The sequence below is a fragment of the Scylla paramamosain genome, chromosome 49 (assembly GCF_035594125.1).
Source record: "Scylla paramamosain isolate STU-SP2022 chromosome 49, ASM3559412v1, whole genome shotgun sequence".
In the NCBI taxonomy this organism is placed as follows: Eukaryota; Metazoa; Arthropoda; class Malacostraca; order Decapoda; family Portunidae; genus Scylla; species Scylla paramamosain.
In genome coordinates this window covers 2,495,001-2,516,971 of record NC_087199.1, presented here as the reverse complement: position 1 = coordinate 2,516,971, position 21,971 = coordinate 2,495,001, and the positions used below count along the sequence as shown (strand labels likewise).

General features: G+C 44.0%; 2 protein-coding genes across 6 annotated transcripts; both read left to right on the top strand.

The window, feature by feature from the left end:
• Positions 1–1,169: 1,169 nt before the first annotated feature.
• On the top strand, positions 1,170–7,088 carry LOC135095606 (zinc finger protein 431-like). Of its 4 annotated transcripts, none has more exons than XM_063996538.1 (2): positions 1,170–1,893; positions 4,474–7,088. In XM_063996538.1, exon 2 carries the CDS (start codon positions 4,613–4,615, stop codon positions 5,645–5,647), a length of 1,035 nt encoding a protein of 344 aa, XP_063852608.1. In that variant the 5' UTR covers positions 1,170–1,893; positions 4,474–4,612; the 3' UTR covers positions 5,648–7,088. The 4 variants fall into 4 exon arrangements, with proteins under 4 accessions (XP_063852608.1, XP_063852606.1, XP_063852607.1 ...); XM_063996536.1 differs by having other exon boundaries at positions 1,171–2,090; XM_063996537.1 differs by lacking the exon at positions 1,170–1,893 and adding an exon at positions 2,412–2,542.
• A 3,204-nt stretch (positions 7,089–10,292) lies between these two features.
• On the top strand, positions 10,293–19,538 carry LOC135095609 (gastrula zinc finger protein XlCGF67.1-like). 2 transcript variants are annotated; one of them, XM_063996542.1, is made up of 2 exons: positions 10,293–15,065; positions 17,885–19,538. In XM_063996542.1, the coding sequence occupies exons 1-2, from the start codon at positions 14,905–14,907 to the stop codon at positions 18,603–18,605; spliced, it is 882 nt and encodes a 293-aa protein (XP_063852612.1). In that variant the 5' UTR covers positions 10,293–14,904; the 3' UTR covers positions 18,606–19,538. The 2 variants fall into 2 exon arrangements, with proteins under 2 accessions (XP_063852612.1, XP_063852613.1); XM_063996543.1 differs by lacking the exon at positions 10,293–15,065 and adding an exon at positions 15,075–15,640.
• Positions 19,539–21,971: the final 2,433 nt, after the last annotated feature.

Sequence of the window (21,971 nt, the reverse complement as noted above, 5' to 3'; positions counted from 1 at the left end):
CGTTTCAATTTGCCATAGTCCAACCCTCCGTATTTTCATAATGTTTTGTGATTCAAGCTTATGATATGAATAAAATCACTGTATATATTTAATTCGGCTCGTTATCCTTATTCCCGGTTAGTTTGACGGTCTCTATACTACTAAATCATAGAAAAAAATCATGAAAATGCAACGCCATTTTAGTTTTCAGTCTAACCTTCCATATTTTTAATTATTTTCAAGTTTACAAGTATAAACTCTGAACAAAAATACAGCACACCATTACTTTATCAGTTTGCCCTTATTTCTGTTTAGCATGACTGTCTGTACACCACTAAATAACAGAAAGAATCATGAAAATATAGCAAAATCTCAGTTTGTCTCAGTGTACCCTTCCGTTTTCCTTTTGTCGGTTGGTTTCAGCGTTGCAGACGTACGATAATTATTGTACAAGTACAATAATTTTTGCCCGTGTACGATGTACAATGGGACTCGTACGATAATACGATAATTTGGGAATTCGTACGATATTTTTATGAAATATACAATAATTTGAGTGAAAATTAATGTTATCAATATCAGGCCTGGGGGGTTTCCACTCATACTGCTCTTCTAGACAGGGTGGAATCAAAAGCTTTTCGTCTCATCAACTCCTCTCCTCTAACTGACTGTCTTCAGCCTCTCTCTCACCGCCGCAATGTTGCATATCTAGCTGTCTTCTACCGCTATTTTCATGCTAACTGCTCTTCTGATCTTGCTAACTGCATGCCTCCCCTCCTTCCGCGGCCTCGCTGCACAAGACTTTCTTCTTTCTCTCACCCCTATTCTGTCCACTTCTCTAACGCAAGAGTTAACCAGTATTCTCAATCATTCATCCCTTTCTCTGGTAAACTCTGGAACTCCCTGCCTGCTTCTGTATTTCCACCTTCCTATGACTTGAATTCCTTCAAGAGGGAGGTTTCAAGACACTTATCCATCAATTTTTGACCACTACTTTGACCCTTTTGTGGGACTGGCATTTCAGTGGGCATTTTTTTTTTATTAGATTTTTGTTGCCCTTGGCCAGTGTCCTTCTTACATAAAAAAAAAAAAAAGGTAATGCAAAATTTTTTATATAAATTTGAATAACAAAATAAAAACCTGAAAGTGGCAGATGTATTGCTTTGCTTACGAGACAAGTCTGACCATACTGGTGAACAACAGGTCTCGTTCTTGTCTGCGACCAGTCCGTCCGCTCCCCGAGTCCCCGTCCCATAGTCTCGTAGTCGTCAGTCAGTCGTCAGTCTCGCGCGTCGCGACGCAGGACAGGACTTTCAGTTTTCGTTAAAAATGTCTGAAGAGAAAGGAAAGGAGAGAGAGGAGGAATGTGGTGCAGTGCCGAAAAAAGCGAGACGGAAACAGAAATATAGGCCCGAGTGGGACAAACAGTTTCCGTGGGCGGGGCCTGCACAGAAGGATGCTTGTAAGGCCATGTGCCTTATTTGCAGTGTTGAAATAACCGCCCAGCTCACAACTCTCAAGTTGCACGAAAACACTGCAAAGCACAAGAAAATGTGTGCGCCATCCTCATCCAAAAAACTGATGGAGTCATTTACAAGTGCACGTGGTGATAATGAAACCAGTAAAAGTGACTGTGTTAAGGCTGCTGAAATAAGGCTTACTGCATTTATGGTGGAACACAATATAAGTTTCCGTGTGGCCGATCATCTGTGTGAAGTCCTGAAAGGTTGCTTCTCTGACTCCGCTATTGCAAAGGAATTGAAAATGAAAAGAACAAAATGTCAAAGAGTGTGTGGTAATGTTATGGCACACTCTCACAAACAAGAGCTCATTAACATCTTGAAGCAGAACAAGTTCACCATTCTTGTGGATGAATCCACAGATATATCGGTCTCTCAGAATTTATGCATCATGGTAAGAGTGGTTGAAGGAAATGCTGTTGTCAGAAGTACAATAATTTCAACCTGTGTAGTACGATAATATGACCAAAACAATCTGGCAACGCTGGGCCGCCGCCGCGAGGTTGCTACGTGCTATATAGTGTGTTGTGAGCAGGCGTAGAGGTGGTGCGCTAGTGTGGCTGTGATCGCGGACAACTGAAGCGGACAAAAGTAAGCGAGTTTTGATGAAATATTTGACATTATGCATCATGGAATTACTGTTACCTGTTTTTCATCACACATCTCTCTCTCTCTCTCTCTCTCTCTCTCTCTCTCTCTCTCTCTCTCTCTCTCTCTCTCTCTCTCTCTCTCTCTCTCTCTCTCTCTCTCTCTCTCTCTCTATATATATATATATATATATATATATATATATATATATATTATATTTAACCTAAATTCTGCTGTATTTGGAAAGTGGCAGTTTTGCATAATATTTGGAATAATTACATATGTACGATAATTTTACCAGAAGTACAATAATTTCAACGTGTGTAGTACGATAATATGGCCAAAACAATCTGGCAACGCTGGTTGGTTTGTAACTAAGCGTAAGCGACCCTGTGTTTGTGTTTTTGTGTGTCCTGCCCTACCTGCTGTTACATCGTGAATTTAGTCCTACACAGGTACGTGAGAGGCCTACACAGACCCACACACACACCTGTAATTAGCACGAGAATACCAGGTGTGGAGAGTTAGGACCAGTAGAAGTTAGGAGACACACCTGTCATCTCAATCAATTGATCGCTTTTTTTTTTTTCAACCTTTGCATGGGTCATGCAGGTGTGTGCCACGTCTATGGGCAGGTGTGCGTGGGGAGGGGAGGTCAGGTCAGCTGTGCGGGGGTGTCATCGGGGGGAATGGCTTGGGTGGTGGGGGGGGAGTCACCTCACCGCGGCCCGTGGGATGTGTGTGGATGTCTGGGGTCTGTGTGGGGCTGGGGTGGTGCTTGGATGGTCTGGGGTCTGTGGATGGTCTGGTGGGGTCTGGGTGGGGCTGGAGTGGTACGTGGATGGTCTGGGGCCCTGAGGTTGTGTGTGGGGGTCTGGGGTCGTCTGTGTGGGGACTTGCCACAAAGTGTGACCTCACCAGACACACCCTGACACACACTGGTCCTAAAAATGATGAGTGTGAAGAGCGTGGGAAGAAATTTAGGTGAAGTTTCAGTTTCACACAACAATTTTGTGATGTGACCCTTGTTTTTGTGTGGTACATGCACTGAATGAATTGAGTTATGCCTCTTTCAAGTGATGCCTGTACTCCTCGTCCCCACCGATTAGGGAGGTGGACAGAAGAGATGAGAGATTGAGAATACTGGTTAACTCTTGCATTAGGGAGGTGGACAGAATAGTGGTGAAAGACTGAGAATACTGGTTAACTCTTGCATTAAGGAGGTGGACAGAATAGCGGTGAAAGATTGAGAATACTGGTTAACTCTTGCATCAGGGAGGTGGACAGAATAGTGGTGAAAGATTGAGAATACTGGTTAACTCTTGCATTAGGGAGGTGGACAGAATAGTGGTGAAAGATTGAGAATACTGGTTAACTCTTGCATTAGGGAGGTGGACAGAATAGTGGTGAAAGATTGAGAATACTGGTTAACTCTTGCATTAGGGAGGTGGACAGAATAGTGGTGAAAGATTGAGAATACTGGTTAACTCTTGCATTAGGGAGGTGGACAGAATAGTGGTGAAAGATTGAGAATACTGGTTAACTCTTGCATTAGGGAGGAGGACAGAATAGCAGTGAAAGATTGAGAATACTGGTTAACTCTTGCATTAGGGAGGTGGACAAAATAGTGGTGAAAGATTGAGAATACTGGTTAACTCTTGCATTAGGGAGGTGAACAGAATAGTGGTGAAAGACTGAGAATACTGGTTAACTCTTGCATTAAGGAAGTGGACAGAATAGTAGTGAAAGATTGAGAATATTGGTTAATTCTTGCATTAGGGAGGTGGGCAGAATAGTGGTAAAAGATTGAGAATACTGGTTAACTCTTGCATCAGGGAGGTGGACAGAATAGTGGTGAAAGATTGCATTAGGGAGGTAGACAGAATAGTGGTGAAAGATTGAGAATACTGGTTAACTCTTGCATTAGGGAGGTGGACAGAATAGCGGTGAAAGATTGAGAATACTGGTTAATTCTTGCATCAGGGAGGTGGACAGAATAGTGGTGAAAGATTGAGAATACTGGCTAACTCTTGCATTAGGGATTCTATCTATCTATGGTGGCATACTTGGGGAGGGGATTGAGTGGGTGGCGCAGGGAAGAGGGGGATCCCCAACTGCACTGAACCAGCTTTGGGTGGCTCAGCTTCCAAAAGGTTGAGAACTCCTGCTCTGTAACATTTGTGAACACTCCCTAACCAAGTACAACCTCCCTACAACTTTTCCAAACACTCCTCAACTTATTACATCTCCTCTACAACTCCTACAACCTTTCCAAACATTTCCTTACCTAAGAGATAGTGGGTTGGTGTGTGGATGTCTTTCATTGTGCGACTCCACTGCCCTCCACTCAGCCCCCTCATAACCCCTGTCCCTCCCTGCTCCACAGACCAGGCCAGAGTCCAGGCCGCCGCCCTGCCTGGCACCCACCACTCCAGCCAGCTTCCTCGTGGGTCCCTGCAGGACGGGCTGTGGCGTGTGCTGCCAGGAGCAGTGCTGCAGTGGAGGCTGTGAGGCCAGGCAGCAGCATGAGTGGCCAGCAGCAGCAGCAGCAGCAGTCTGCCTCAGGTGTGGAGAGGCACAGATGTGGTGGCAGGAATCACCAGGAGGCAGGTAGCTCCGGCCACAGAGGAGAGGCCAAGTTTGAGTGTCAGCTGTGTGATAAAACTTTTAAATGTAGAAATGGGCTGAGTTACCATGCCTTGACACACAGTGGTGTCAGGAATCATGAGTGTGAGAAGTGTGGCAAGAAATTTACCAGAATGTCTTCCCTCACCAGACACATCCTGACACACACTGGTGTCAGGAATTATGAGTGTGAGGAGTGTGGGAAGAAATTTACCAGAAAGTCTCACCTCACCACACACTTCCTGACACACACTGGTGCCAGGAATCATGAATGTGAAGAGTGTGGCAAGAAATTTACTACAAAGAATAACCTCACCACACACACCCTGACACACACTGGTGTCAGGAATCATGAGTGTGAGGAGTGTGGCAAGAAATTTACCAGAAAGTCCCACCTCGCAACACACACCCTGACACACACTGGTGTCAGGCATCATGAGTGTGAGGAGTGTGACAAGAAATTTACTTCAAAGTCTATCCTCACCAGACACATCCTGACACACAGTGATGTCAGGAATCATGAGTGTGAGTTGTGTGGGAAGAAATTTACCACAAAGAATAACCTCACCACACACACGCTGACACACACCCACACTGGTATCAGGAAATATGAGTGTGAGGAGTGTGGGAAGAAATTTACCTCTAAGGGTAATCTTACTGCACACATCCTAACACACACTGGTGTCATGAATCATGAGTGTAAGGAGTGTGGCAAGAAATTTACCAAGAAGTGTAAACTCATCACACACACCCTGACTCACAGTGGTGTCAAGAATTACGAGTGTGAAGAGTGTGGCAAAAGATTTCCTACCATTGCTGTTCTCAACAGGCACGCCTTCAGACACACTGGCTTGAGGGAGTTCAAGTGTGATGTTTGTGGCAAGTGTTTCAAGACAAAGCCTGACATTGCCAAGCATGTGAAGATCCACTTTTGAGGTGGCTGTACTGTGGCATGTGGTGGTGGTGGTGGTAGTGTGGTAGTAATAGTAGTAGTAGTAGTAGTAGTAGTAGTGGCCCCAACAGCTGTTTTGTTGGCAGTACAAGTGTGGCTCAATAAATGTGTCTGTATGGTGAACCTTGGTGTATGAGCATCAGGAGTGTGTTTGTGTATGCACCAAGTTGTCGTGTGTCATGGCTGACCTCTGTGTGTGTATTGTAACAAGTCCCTCCACTCTCATATGCAAGATTGCAGATGATGAAACAATAATCAGAGATAAAATTGTTAAATATTTAGAAGAAAATCATAAAGGATTCGCAACACAGTTTCAGAACCAAGTGTTCCTGCTTAACAAACTTACTAGACTTCTTTTATGAAGTATTTAACTCAGATGACGGGACAAAAGCTGTTGATATTATCTACCTTGATTTCCAGAAAGCTTTCGACACTGTTCCCCATAAGAGACTCATCAGTAAAGTAAAAGCTCACGGCATTGCTAGAAACACCCTGAAATGGCTGAGAGACTGGCTCTCTGACAGAAAACAGTGTGTTGTGATTAATGGAAAAGAGTCAGAGTGGCATAAGGTAAATAGCAGCATTCCTCAAGGCTCTGTATTAGGACCAGTACTTTTTATAATGTACATTAATGATATTGATGAAGGGGTAAATTGCAAAGTAAGTAAATTTGCAGACGACACCAAAATAACAAGTAGAGTAACGTCTGTGTCACAGTGGCAGGAACTGCAGTGTGACCTCAATAAACTAACAAGCAGGGCAGAAAAATGGCAGATGTGATTCAATATAGAAAAGTGTAAAATTCTACACATTGGAAGCAACAATGTTCATGCGAGAAATGTAATGAATAACGTGCCACTGTCAAGCACCGATAAAGAAAAAGATCTTGGTGTCATTGTGTGAGGTCACTGTATGGATGTGAACACAAGGAGTTACAGGTGGTCTGAGTCCTGCAGCTAAGTGTGCCAGATGTGTGACATGGGAGAGGATGAGGCAGTGAAGCATGTGGTGGTGGAGTGTGTGAAGTATGCCAGAGACAGGAATGAGATGATGCAAGTGGTGCTGAGAGAATTGGGACAGGCTGTCACAGGGTGCGGGGGTTATTGTTTTTGATTGATGTCTCTCTTCCTCTTTCTGTTTTTTAATTAAAACTTTTAATTGAATTTGGGGTATTTATTCAAAGTTGGTATTGATGTACTTTACTTTGATTTAGTTTATTGTTTAATTTAGTTTTGATTCAGCTGTTATTTAATGTATATAAGGAAAAAATTATATGCCACCAGTGATGGTTTCTGGCAAATAACTTAACCTTGCTTTATATGGCAGCGTTGTAGCTGGAGGTCTGTAAGGCACTGGAAAACTCCATGACAACCAGATTGAGTTTTATTGAAATTAGTTTCTAAATAACTAATAAAATTTTTATATCATTTTTCTCTCTTATTCACAATGATATTTCCAGAAATTAGTTGTGTTAGCTTTGAGTTTTGTTACCTCCTGTACCGTGAGCAATGATAACTAATCAAGTGTTATAGCACTTGATTGGCGCCTCAGGGGTTCACCTTAATTGTAGGTAGAAAACTTCCTGATTGTGTAGGTGGCACATTCATTTGTGTGTGTATCACTGGTGTTTCACTCATACCTTATCAAAGAACAATTTACCCTAGTTTGTTTACTTTCAAAATTTTGTGTGTGTGTATTTATATATATATATATATATATATATATATATATATATATATATATATATATATATATATATATATATATATATATATATATATATATATATATATATATATATATATATATATATATATATTAAACTGGCAAAGGGAATTTTATATCCTTCTCTCTGTGAACAACGATGTCAGTTAAGCTCTGATAGAAATAATTAATACATGTAGATACAATGTTACTGTACGTAAAGTGTATTTGCCCCACATCATTATTCCTCAGTAACTGTAAGTGAAATGTTCAATAATTTTCTACTTGCATGAAGAACCAGTACTCAATGCTATATGAAGCACCAAGACGATGCTCACTTGTTAGTAGAGTGTGGTTAACCCACTGGTCGCCTGTGGGCGTCATTCACGGCCAAGTCGCGCTCAGACAGGCAAGAAGGTGACCGAGGTAAATACTTTAATTTTGTAGTAAAAACTGTTTGTCATAGTGCCAAGTTGATTGCACGTACTGTTAATGAATACTGTAATATGTTGGAAGTGTTTAATATCAGTGAATAATGTTATTTTATAAGAAACTGAGACCGAGAACTTGTTCGCTGTTCTTACAGTCATGCTTACCTTATCAATAAATGTCAGAGAGAGAGAACTGCCTTTTCTCGACCCTGCGATGATGGGTGTGATCAGTAAAACAGATCACCTCAGAGCTAATGAAGACCTGCCGGTGCAGCTACATACAAAAATGGTTATTTTCATACGAGCCACCTTTAAACAATCCTGACGAACATACCTATGGACAACGATGTCAGTTTCATTCTGACGCTGAAAACTTGCACGAGGCACACAGACGTGGTACACCCCTAAAACTAGCCCTCCGCCTGTACTAAAACACTTAATTTTCCAATATCATTAATAATTTAGACCCATTCTACATGCACAAATTATTCTTGAACATTTTTGCTAATGGTCATTCACACTCCTGGATTCTAACATTGTCTATTAATTATTAATAATTTTTGGATATAAATATTAATAAATAACTTCTCTCAAAATATCTATTAACATCAGTTCTAGCATATTTTCTCTTAACCTACAATGTTTTGTGTCTGGGATTTTTCATGTGACTGGCCCAGGAAAACCCAGCAATATGGTTATTTTCAGTTGATTTGTAAACCAAGGGATATCACGCCACACCACGTCCAAACATAACAACTAATACAATAATTTGTAGCTTACAATTTCATTTAATTTTCTTGTTCTAAAGTTTTACTGATTCCAAAAGTATATGCAAAATTTTCTTTATGTGACCAAGAGGTAAGTCATTTTATTTATTCATTTATTTATTTTTTTTTATTCATGGCTGTTCCTTTAATTTATATTTTATTTCATGCGATTATTATTATTTGGGTAGTACTGATTGATTGATTGATTGATACATTTATTGTTGCATTGATAATGAAATACAACAAAGGAGGAGGACAGACCTTGCCGCCCACCCCCTGGGCAAAGACTTAAGGGTAGAGTATCAAAAATATAAAAATTTACAAGAATATAAGTAAATAAGTAAATACAGATGTTGCACGCCTTATTGCATGAATATTCTACAGTCTGGGAGCAAACGTAGGATATTTCTTGAGTATATCCCTTAGAATGGCTGATCTAAGAAATGGTCAGTAAGGGTATACAAGTCATGTTGACCTTGCTGTCTAAATTTATCAATGAGAGGACATTCCGTGACATAATGACACAGAGTGTGTCCCCTTGGTGCAGCACACAGCACACAGCACACGCCAGGAGAAGCACTGACTTCCCAAAAAGTATTTATAGCCTAATCTGAGCCTCATTGCCACCCTATCATGTGATGCAGTGTGTCTCCCATAGGTGTAAGCACAGCTCTGGGAGACACGTACATAGTGAAGACTACTGCCACTGCCCCTATGGCAACAAAGCTCCAACTGATCACTAATGCTACTATGTACAAAGTCCTTAATGCTACTCTTAACATAGCCCAGAGTGTACTCAGCGCCAGGGTCCACTGTGTCGTCCTGAAGCAAGGCGGTCTGCCTCTTCATTAAGCGGGATACCCACATGAGAGGCTATCCAGGTGAAGTGAACCGTGGCACCAGCACCTTCTAGGGCGTGGATGAGATCAAGACATTTATTAACTAGATCACAGTCCATGGGGGAGGTAGACTGGAGAGCATACAGTGCAGCCTGACTGTCAACAAAGAAGTATACATCCTTACGGAGAGGCGCTACAATATGGAGCGCCTCCAGAACAGCATACAGTTCTGGCCTAGTGGAGGACATGTGTGCAGGGAGCCGCCTGGAAACCTCAGTGTCAGTGTGGTGATTGGCAGAAATGTAGTCGCGGATGAACAGCCCACATCCGGACCTGCTGCCATTGACTGGTCCATCACAATAAACATGAATTGCCTGAACATGGGGGTACTTGCACAATTTAGTCATAAACATGTCTTGCAGCACATGAGGGGGCCAGTCCCTCTTGGGCTGATGCAGTGAGTGAATATCAACACTGACACGGTGGGTGTTCCAAACGGGTTGGAGCGGTGACACAACAACGTTAATACAGGCCTCGGCTATACCTTCACTTGTAAGAACTCCCAAGATCTTCCTGAGGTATGGAGTTGTAGGAGTCCGAGGATCGCGATACAGGGGGGGTCAGTGATCCCTTCAGAGAGTAGGAGCGCGTGCACAGCATCCCACCAACAGGACGACAAGTAATTTCCTGTATCCTACACATAATACTCGGCAGGTGCAGTTCAGCTCTGAGGACCTCAATCCGAGCAGTCCTTGGGCATACCAAAATTATTCTCATGGCTTCATTCTGAACAAGCTCCAGGGGACGGAGCTGGGTCCTTTTTTTTTTTTTTTTTTTTTTATTTATTTATTTTTTTATTATTGCTATTTTGTCCCATGACAATGTTAGATTGAAGACAGGAATGGAATGCATGGTGTTGCTGCTGGGACTGTGTGGAGAAACGAATGAAAGGATGATTGATGCAGTGAAAGAGTTCGTGGAGAAAATGTGGCGCACTAGATGTAGGAGCTAGTGGTGTGATAGATGCTGTATGACTCTATATGCCGTTTTCTGTTTGTCGTTCTTTGTTTTTTTTTTTTTTTTTTACCCTACATGAGTGACGACGCAAAGGCCTGGCTTGGAAGGAATCTTGAGCCTCCTCAAAGTTCAAGAACAAGATCACCAAGCAACCACAAAATGTTTGTGGTTCATGCGAGGAGAGTGTGGCGAACAGGCAAAGGGCTGTGGCATGCGAGAGATGCATGGCGTGGTTCCATGTAGCCTGTGTGGGCATGAGGGAGGCCAACATGAAGGCGTTAGGGTTCAAGCTTCTGGTGTTCCTCTGCAGGGAATGCCTGAGCAAGAGCCTCAATGAGTGGAGGAACCAGGATGAGGAAAAAGAAGAGAGAGTGGAGCAGAGCACCCAGACAGAAAACCTGATGAAAGAGGCAGAAGCACAGATGACGAAGGCTGAAGAGAGAAAAGACCAGCAAGAAGTGGTGGAAGTGGCCAGAACAGACAGACGCCCAAGGAAGAAGAGAATGGTAATCAAGAAAGCCCCAGTATGTGTCATTGGAGACAGCATGGTAAGGAAGACTCCCGACTTTGTGAGAAGGGAAATTGAGTGCACCAGCATGGGAGGTGCTAAGATCCAAGACGTCAAGAGGAAAGTCAAGGAAGAAGTGCAAGAAATGGAAGAGAGAAGCCTGCTAGTTGTCCAAGGAGGAGGCAACAACTTAGTAGAGGCAGGTGCTGAAGACACAGTAAAGGAAGTGATAGAAGCAGTGAGGGCAGCAGAAGAAAAGATGTGTGTGGCTGTGGTGGGGGTCCTGCGGTGCCCACGGGAAGGAGTGCAGTACGAGAAGGTCAGAACTGCAAGATATGCATGGAACTCATGAAGGTCAAAATGGAATGGATGGCAGAGAAGAAGGGCAACGTGAGCTTCCTAGACATGGATGGGATCCTCGACCAGGACAAATTCTTCGGGAGAGACGCGGTCCACTTCAACCACAACGGGAATGAGAGGCTAGGACGTCGACTGGCTGAGTGGATGAGGGCGAGGCAGGTGTGTTGTGTGGACGAGGCATGATGAGGAGGACCCACTGATGTCAGCGAACATGGAAGAAAAGAGACTAACCAGGCAAGTAAATGTGTGAAGATTGGCTGTATGAATGTGAGAGGATGGGGTGTGGGCAAGTTTGAGGATGTATGCAAGGAGCTCAGGGAGTGGAGGTTCGACTTAGTCGGGCTCACTGAGACTCACCTGAGAGATGATGTACGAATGGAGGGATGCGAGTATGTTATGATTGGAAAGGGGCGTAAGGCACAGGAAACACTGGGAGGAGGCGTAGCCCTACTCTACAAGAAAGAAAGAGGACTGAAAGTAGAGGAGATTGATGTGGGGGAGTGTACAAGTAGTGAGGATGTGCTTGCAGTAAGAGTGGAATGCATGGATGGTCGTAGCAGACCAGAGAAGGTGGTACTGGTGGTAGCGTACATGACTGTCATGGGTGAAAGAGCAGAGAGGGAAAATAGGAGGAAGTATGACATACTTAAGAAAGTTGTGAGAGAGCATGGAGAGGAGAGAGTGCTAATTATGGGTGACATGAATGCACATGTGGGAATACTGGGGGAACAGGTGAACAGGAATGGTGAAATGCTTGGAGAGTTTGTTGATGAACTGGAGCTGGAAAATCTGAATGTTACTTTGGCTGAGGGGCGTGTGACTTGGAGTGCAAGAGAACAGGAATCGGCAATTGACTACATGTTGGTGAATGGAAGAATGCGTGAAATTGTGCCTCACATGTGGATAGATGAGGATGGTTTGGTTGATATTGTGTCCGATCACAACATGCTGGTGGTGGAGTGCTTGATGCAGGGTGGGAATGAAGTGAAACTGGCAAGTAAGAAAAAGAAGTGGAGACTGAGAGATGTAGGGTGGGAGAACTTTTAGGTTGATCTGAGTGAGAGAAGCTGGGACGATGTAAGTGTGCATGACGTGGAGCATCTGAATGAGAAACTGGTTGAGGACGTGAGGGGTGCTGCTGAGAACCAGATAGGGTTTGTGAGAGTAGGTAGAAGAAAGAATGTATGTAAACCATGGTGGAATGATGAAATCAGAGCGGCTAGGAAGGAGCGAAAGAGAATGAGTAGACAGTGTAGATGGCTGAGGAAAAAGAGGCATGAAAGCGATGAGGCAGAGAATGAGTATCAGAATGCATGGGCAGCGTATGTGAAGCAGCAGTGGTTGACAAGACGAATGATAATGAATGCTAAAGTGAAGAGTGAAAGGAGCGTGATTCAATCTTTAAGGGAGAAAGGTATGGAAGGTGGCCGTGAATGGTACAAGTCCATGAGAGGTGAGAATATGTGAGGCAGTGTTGGCGTGGAGAGTCTAAAAGTGGAGGGTGTAGTTATAACAGAGAAGGAGGGAATCAGGGAGGCAATCAAAGGGTTCTGGGAAGAAGTAGGTGGGGTAGGTGAGATGTTTAGTGTGAGAGAAGAATGTGTAACACTGGAAAGAAAGAATGCAGATGAACTGGATGAAAGAATCAGTAAGGAGGAAGTGGAGAGGTGTGTGAGAAGGCAGAAGAATGGCAAGACAGCAGGTCCAGATGATATACCCTATGAGTTCTACAAGAATGGTGGGGAGGTAGTGATAGACAGAATGACTGAGTTATTCAACCGAGTGTGGGATGAAGAGAGAGTGCTAAGAAAGTGGAATGAGAGCCGAGTGTGTCTGTTGCATAAGGGAGGATTTAAGAGTAAGAATGAGCTGAAGAACTACAGGCCAATTGCATTAGTGAATACAATAGGTAAAGTTTTCAGTGCAATGTTGAATGAGAGACTGCATAAATGGATTGAGAAAGCTGGAGTGCTGGGTGAAGAACAGAATGGTTTTCGTGGGAATAGGAGAGCTGAGGATAATATGTTTGTGGTGAATGAAATGATTGAGAAGAAAAAGAAGGATGGGGGTAAATTGTACCTAGGTTTTTTGGATATACAGAAAGCTTATGATAGAGTGAACAGAGAAATGCTAGGTAGAGTTTTGGAAAAGATTGGATTGAGTGCAAAGATAGTTAACATAGTGCAAAGTATGTATGTGGACACAAGAGCTAGATACAGGCTAGGAGACAGAAACAGACTGGGTGAAGAGTGAGAGAGGAGTTAGGCAAGGCTGTATATTGTCACCAACCCTTTTTAGCCTGTATACAGAGGAGCTAGCAGCCAGGATGAGAAGAATGAATGTAGGGGTAAGTGTGGGGAATGATAAAGTATTTGTGCTCCTTTATGCAGATGATGTAGTTGTTATGAGTGAATCGGCAGATGAGCTTCAAAGTTTGTTGGATGTAGTGGATGGCTATGGTAAAGACTTTGGAGTAAGGTTTAGCAGTGAGAAAAGCAAAGTAATGATTGTGAATAGGTCAGAGGATGAAAGTAATGTGGTATGGAGACTTGGAGAGAATGAGTTGAGACAGGTGCAAGAATACAAGTACTTAAGGATGTGGATGAGTCCTAGTGGATGTGCAAAGGCAAAGAATGAAAAGATAAGTATGGTAGCGCGGCAAGGATGAGAGCAAGTAAGTGTGATGTGTTGAGAGAAGTGTGGAAGAGTGTGGCTGTGCCAAGTATAATGTATGGTATGGATGTGATTGCATGGAATGAAAGTGAAATTGATAAGTTAGAAGTGGGCCAGAATAGAGTAGCAAGGATGGCACTGAGTGCACCGAGGTGCACAGCAGTTGAAGCCTTGAGAGGTGACATGGGATGGAGCACCTTTAGGGAAAGACTCACAAAAGCCACACTAATGTACAAGATTAGGCTTGAGAGAATGGATGATGCAAGAATAGCAAGGAAGGTGTACCTGTGGAATGAAAGTGGAAGCAAATGGAGGAAGAGATGCATGAGAATGACAGACAGGAATGGATTGCAAGTTGTGTGGGCGATAAGAATGGCTGGGAGGAACCAAAATGAGCGTGAATGGGTGGTAACAAGAGGAGGCAGAGTGAGAACCGAATGGGATGTGAGAAAATGGAAGAATGAGATAGACAAAGAAGTGAAATGTGTGGGACTGAATGAATGGAAGAATGAAATGGAAGAAAGAAGACCCTGGAATGGTACAAGGAGAAAGAGGCCCCGAGGTATGAAAGGTGGTATGATGGAAGCCTGGGCGGTGATCTTCTCTTCCGAGCGAGGGCACAGTGTATGGATGTGAATGCAAGGAGTTACAGGTGGTCTGAGTCCCGCAGCAAAGTGTGCCAGATGTGTGACATGGGAGAGGATGAGACGGTGGAACATGTGGTGCTGGAGTGTGTGAAGTATGCCAGAGACAGGAATGAGATGATGCAAGTGATACTGACTGAGTTAGGGCATGATAGGAATGAAAGAGTGGAGAAGACAGGAAAGGAATGGATGGTGTTGTTGCTGGGACTGTGTAGAGAATGAAATGATGATTGAGGCGGTGAAAGAGTTTCTGGAGAGAATGTGGCGTGCCAGATGTAGGAACAATTAGGATAGAGGATGCTGTTCGTTTCTTTTTTTTTTTTCCCCTTTCTACAGTTGCCGATACAAAGGCCTGGCTCAGGAGTGATCCTGTGCCATCTTTACCATCAAGATCAAGATCAAGTGTGTGTATTTCTGAGGGGCGGTGGAGTGGCCCGACAGAATTTAGTCCTACACAGGTATGTGAGAGGCCTACACAGACCCAGACACACCCATAATTAGCACGAGAATACCAGGTGTGGAGAGTTAGGACCAGTAAAAGTTAGGAGACACACCTGTCATCTCGATCAATTGATCGCTTTTTTTGCTGGCTGAGTCAAAGTGTCAGAATCACCAGGCTGCCTTTGATGAGTGTGGATGTAGACTATCACGGAATGGCTGTGTGGTGCAGCCGAGGCGCCGTAGTCGTGGGTGTCAGACAAGAGTGTGGGTGTGGCAGGAATTTAATGCTGCCACACCTGGATTTGGGAGCTGTGGACATTTATTCCAAGATTTGCTAAACAATCCAGACAATTTTCTTTATTTCTTTAAAATGAACACGAACAATTTAAAATGGTTGTGGAGTTGCCAGTGCCCTGCTCTCAGCGCACAGGATCACAAGCATCATGTGTAGCACGTCTCTCTGGTACTAAATTGTCCGAAAACACGATGGCCACTCCTTGACAGAACAGCCGGAAGTATGTGCCCCTCCTTCCCGATGGCTTCCTCTGCCCTGGCCTCTGCATCATCCCCGTCAGTCCCCTCTGTCTTGGTGGTAATCACTTTATGTGTGTGGCTTTATGTGTGAGTGGAGGTAACACAACAGATAGTCACTTTTCTTTTTTTAATGATGAAACGACAGAATATAGCACACACGTCATGTCAAGAGATGCTGGTTACGACGGATGTGACAGATGCTTCAACTCTCTCTCTTTCTCTCTTTCTGATCTCAATTGAACTCTCCTTTTTTTTTTTTTTTATGTAGGAAGGACACCAGCCAAGGGCAACAAAAATCTAATAACAAAACAAAACCCACTGAGATGTCAGTCCCCGAACAGTGTCCGAAGTGGTGGTCAAAAATTGAAGGTTAAGTGTGCTGAAACTTCCCTCTTAAAGGAGTTCAAGTCATAGAAAGGTGGAAATACAGAAGCAGGCAGGGAGTTCCAGAGTTTATCAGAGAAAGGGATGAATGATTGAGAATACTGGTTAACTCTTACATTAGAGAGGTGGACAGAATAGGGGTGAGAGAAAGGTCTTGTGCAGCGAGGCCGCAGGAGGAGGGGAGGCATGCAGTTAGCAAGACTAGAAGAGCAGTTAGCATGAAAATAGCAGTAGAAGACAGCTAGAGATGCAACACTGCGGTGATGAGAGAGAGGCTGAAGACAGTCAGTTAGAGGAGAGGAGTTGAGATGAAAAGCTTTTGATTGAAGAGTGGTATGAGTGGAACCCCCTCAGACATGTGAAGCATAATCCATACATGGACGGATAAGTCCCTTGTACAGAGTTAGCAGCTGGAGGGGAGTGAGAAAAACTGGCGGAGACGTCTCAGAATGCCTAACTTCATAGAAGCTGTTTTAGCTAGAGATGAGATGTGAAGTTTGCAGTTTAGATTATAAGAAGAGGCCAGACCAAGGATGTTCAGGGTAGAAGAGGGGGACAGTTGAGTGTCATTGAAGAAGAGAGGATAGTTGTCTGGAAGGTTGTGTTGAGTTGATAGATGGAGGAATTGAGTTTTTGAGGCATTGAACAATACCAAATTTGCTCTGCCCCAATCACAAATTTTTGAGAGATCAGATGTCAGTCATTCTGTGGCTTCCCTGCGTGAACTGTTTACTTCCTGAAGGGTTGGACGTCTATGAAAAGACATGGAAAAATGCAGGGTGGTATCATCAGCGTAGGAGTGGATAGGACAAGAAGTTTGGTTTAGAAGATCATTGATGAATAATAGGAAGAGAGTGGGTGACAGGACAGAACCCTGAGGAACACCACTGTTAATAGATTTAGGAGACCAGTGACCGTCTACCACAGCAGCAATAGAACGGTCAGAAAGGAAACCTGAGATGAAGTTACAGAGAGAAGGATAGAAGCCGTAGGAGGGTAGTTTGGAAATCAAAGCTTTGTGCCAGACTCTCTCAAAAGCTTTTGATATGTCCAAGGCAACAGCAAAAGTTTCACCAAAATCTCTAAAAGAGGATGACCAAGACTCAGTAAGGAAAGCCAGAAGATCACCAGTAGAGCGGCCTTGACAGAACTGGTGATCAGATAGAAGGCTGTGAAGTGATAGATGTTTAAGAATCTTCCTGTTGAGAGTAGATTCAAAAACTTTAGATAGGCAGGAAATTAAAGCAATAGGACGGTAGTTTGAGGGATTAGAACAGTCACCCTTTTTATGAACAGGCTGAATGCGGGCAAACCTCCAGCAAGAAGGAAAGGCTGATGTTGACAAACCTAAATGCAACCTCTATAATCTTTTCAAACATTGCCTAACCTAGTACAACTTATCTACAACCCCACTGGAACCTCTATAACCTTTCCAAACGCTGATTAACCTAGTACAACCTCTATAACCTTTCCAAACGCTGATTAACCTACTACAACCCGTCTACAACCACCCTACAACCTCTATAACTTATCCTAACTCTCCCTAACCTACTATAACTCCTTTAAAGTCTCTCTACAAGCTCTATAATCTTTCCAAACACTGCCTGATCTACAACCCCTCTGCAATCTCCCTACAACCTCTATAACCTATCCAAACACAACCTAATTTACTACAACCCCTGTTCAACCTACCTACAATGTCTATAACATTTGTGAACACTCTCTAACCAAGTACAACCTCCCTACAACTTTTCCAAACACTCCTCAACTTATTACATCTCCTCTACAACTCGTACAACCTTTCCAAACACTTCCTTACCTAAGAGATGGTGGGTTGGTGTGTGGATGTCTTTCATTGTGCGACTCCACTGCCCTCCACTCAGCCCCCTCATAACCCCTGTCCCTCCCTGCTCCACAGACCAGGCCAGAGTCCAGGCCGCCGCCCTGCCTGGCACCCACCACTCCAGCCAGCTTCCGTGAGGGTCCCTGCAGGACGGGCTGTGGCGTGTACTGCAGTGGAGGCTGTGAGGCCGGGCATCAGCATGAGTGGCCAGCAGCAGCAGTCTGTGTCAGGTGTGGGCAGGCGCAGGCGTGGCAGGAATCACCAGGAGGCAGGCAGCTCTGGCCACAAAGGAGAGGCCAAGTTTGAGTGTCAGCTGTGTGATAAAACCTTTAAATGTAACAAAGGGCTGAGGTACCACACCCTGACACACAATGGTGTCAAGAATTATGAGTGTGACTTGTGTGGCAAGAAATTTACCACAAAGTCTCAGCTCACCATACACATCCTGACACACACTGGTGTCAGGAATCATGAGTGTAAAGAGTGTGGGAAGAAGTTTACCACAAGGTCTCACCTCACCAGACACATCCTGATACACACTGGTGCCAGGAATTATGAGTGTGAAGAGTGTGAAAAGAAATTTATCACAAAGTGTGATCTCACCAGACACACCCTGACTCACAGTGGTGTCAGGAATTACGAGTGTGAAGAGTGTGGCAAAAGATTTCCTACCATTGCTGTTCTCAACAGGCACGCCTTCAGACACACTGGCTTGAGGGAGTTCAAGTGTGATGTTTGTGGCAAGTGTTTCAAGACAAAGCCTGACATTGCCAAGCATGTGAAGATTCACTTTTGAGGTGGCTGTACCCTGGCATGTGGTGGTGGTGGTGGTGGTGGTGGTGGTGTGGTAGTAATAGTAGTAGTAGTAGTAGTAGTAGTGGCCCCAACAGCTGTTTTGTTGGCAGTACAAGTGTGACTCAATGTGTCTGTATAGTTGTGAGAGAATCGCCAGCCATTTAAGCACTCCTTTAACTACTGTGGTAAAGGGAGGCATGACCGTCCTTCCTCCACGTTAAGGGCGGAGTGTCTCACCCAAGGTTTCTCTTCCTCCTCTCGAATCCTCAAGCAGAAGGGACTCGGGCTGCTGACTCCTCATGATACAGTGTCACCGCTTCAGAGCAACGCCTCCAGTGCCCTCGTCACCACCCCCTCCCTCCTTGGTAGGTGAAACTCTGCAGGAGTTGACATGGGAGGCCAGCAGACACCAGACAGCAGACAGCTCTCAACACTTGCCATGACTACACCTCCGTTCAGCTGTTCTCTACCACTCCTGAAGGCTTCGGTGAAGATTGCGGCCCCAACTCGTTCCTGGTTCAAGCCCTGCTGGCTGAGGCGACATTCCCACGCCTGCCAGGACGCCGGCCTCCAAAGACTCCCCCAGGACTCTTGGTGATATTGCCAGACATCTCTGTTATTGTTGGGTTGTGGGTTTGTGTTTTTGTTAATTATAATTGTGGAGTTCTGTTCTCCACCGTTTTCTTTACGTCCCAAGCTTAGGAGTGTTGACGGGAAGAGTAGCCATCCTGGTCCTGACACTGGTGAACCTTGGTGTATGAGCATCAGGAGTGTGCTTGTGTATGCACCAAGTTGTCGTGTGTCATGGCTGACCTCTGTGTGTATTGTAACAAGTCCCTCCACTGTCATATGCAAGATTCCGCAGTGCGTGTTAACTCTCTGTCTGTGTGAGGCTACTGGAGGATGGAGATGTAAATGAAAATGAGGTACACCATTCATTTACCTTACTTAACCTAAATTTACCCAGTGTTGGAGTCCCTACACCACCAAGTAACTAAGAAAACTATGAAAACAGAACAATTTCACTTTTAGACAGTCTAATCCTCTATATATATTCTTACAAGCTTAACATGTCAACAAAAACATGCCACAACATTTACCTATATTTTCTTTGTCCCCGGCATGAGGGTCTCCACAACACTAAATGTAGAAGACCCTGAAAATATAGGACCATTTCAGTTTGTTGCAGTCAAACCTTCCTATTTTCTTTGGTCTTGCAAGCTTAAAATCTGATTAAAAGTATAGTCACTGTATAATCAATTCAACATTTTATCCTTGACATTGATGGCACACTCACTCACTGATGGTTTCAGTATAAACTTAACAGTTGAGTGATAAGATTTTTTTTGTGCTTTCCAGAGTTCACTTCCGCAAGATACTGTTACATACACATCCAGTAGTGGTGATGAAGCAGCATCCACCACCGACTGCTCCACCGCCTGTTACTGAGCTTACTGGTGACAAAATGACATCTGCCGAGGAATTAAACACCTGAGAAACAATTCCAACCAGCCTGCCAGCCTCACTCCCGGCTCTTATTATTCATTAATGATCTTCTAAACCAAACTTCTTGTCCTATCCACTCCTACGCTGATGATACCACCCTGCACTTTTCCACGTCTTTTCATAGACGTCCAACCCTTCAGGAAGTAAAGAGTTCATGCAGGGAAGCCACAGAACGCCTGACTTCTGATCTCTCAAAAATTTCTGATTGGGGCAGAGCAAACTTAGTATTGCTCAATGCCTCAAAAACTCAATTCCTCCATCTATCAAATCGACACAATCTTCCAGACAACTATCCCCTCTTCTTCAATGACACTCAACTGTCCCCCTCTTCTGCCCTGAACATCCTCGGTCTGTCCTTTACTTATAATCTAAACTGGATACTTCACATCTCATCTCTAGCTAAAACTGCTACTATGAAGTTCTGAGACGTCTCCGCCAGTTTTTCTCATCCCCCAGCTGCTAACTGTACAAGGGCATTATCCGTCCATGTATGGAGTATGCTCTACATGCGGGGAGGGGGGATGTGTTCCACTCATACCCCTCTGCCAGACAGGATGGAATCAAAAGCTTTTCGTCTCATCAACTCCTCTCCTCTAACTGACTGTCTTCAGCCTCTCTCTCTCTCTCTCTCTCTCTCTCTCTCTCTCTCTCTCTCTCTCTCTCTCTCTCTCTCTCTCTCTCTCTCTCTCTCATCGCCGCAGTGTTGCATCTCTAGCTGTCTTTTACCGCTATTTTCATGCTAACTGCTCTTCTGATCTTGCTAACTGCATGCCTCCTCTCCTCCCGCGGCCTCGCTGCACAACACTTTCTTGTCTCTCTCACCACTATTCTGTAAGCGTCTCTAATGGAAGAGTTAACCAGTATTCTCAATCATTCATCCTTTTCTCTGGTAAACTCTGGAACTCTGCCTGCTTCTATATTTCCACCTTCATATGACTTGAATTTCTTCAAGAGGGAGGTTTCAAGGCACTTATCCTTCAATATTTGACTACCGCTTCTGATCCTTTTCTGGGACTGGTTTCTCAGTGGGCTTTTTTTATTATTGGATTTTTGTTGCCATTGGCCAGTGTGCCTCGTACATAAAAAAAAAAAAAAATGTTTTGTCTGTTTGTCTTCTACAGGAATTGTTGATTCAAAGGCCTGGAGTGATCCCGAACCATCTATAGCAGCGTTGCCAGACGTACGATAATTATTGTACAAGTACAATAATTTTTGCCCGTGTACGATGTACAATGGGACTCATACGATAATACGATAATTTGGGAATTCGTACGATATTTTTATGAAATATACAATAATTTGAGTGAAAATTAATGTTATCAATATCAGGTAATGCAAAATTTCTTATATAACTGGAATAACTGGGGCTTGCTTCGGAACTTCTTGCCATTGTGGCTGAGATAGAGAGAGAGAGAGAGACTCCGCCAGTAATTTCTTCATTGTTACTCGTTCACAGACGGCAAGTTCTGTGACTCCCTCCCTCTCTCTCTCTCCCTCTCCCTCACAAGATGTCGGTGCAGATAGAAAAAAAGGCGCTATGAGTGTTCTGCCCTCCCGCGCGGCTGGAAAAGAGAGGAAGTGCTGAGGAAAACTGGGCTGACTTGCGGTAAAGTAGATGTGTATTATTACAGCTAAGTGTGTGTTTGTGTTTAGGTTTCCCTCTCTCTCTCTCTCTCTCTCTCTCTCTCTCTCTCTCTCTCTCTCTCTCTCTCTCTCTCTGACAAATAAAACCAAAACAGCAAAAATCTACGAAATTATTAAAAAAATAACAAAACTCTCTCTCTCTCTCTCTCTCTCTCTCTCTCTCTCTCTCTCTCTCTCTCTCTCTCTCTCTCTCTCTCTCTCTCTCTCTCTCTCTCTC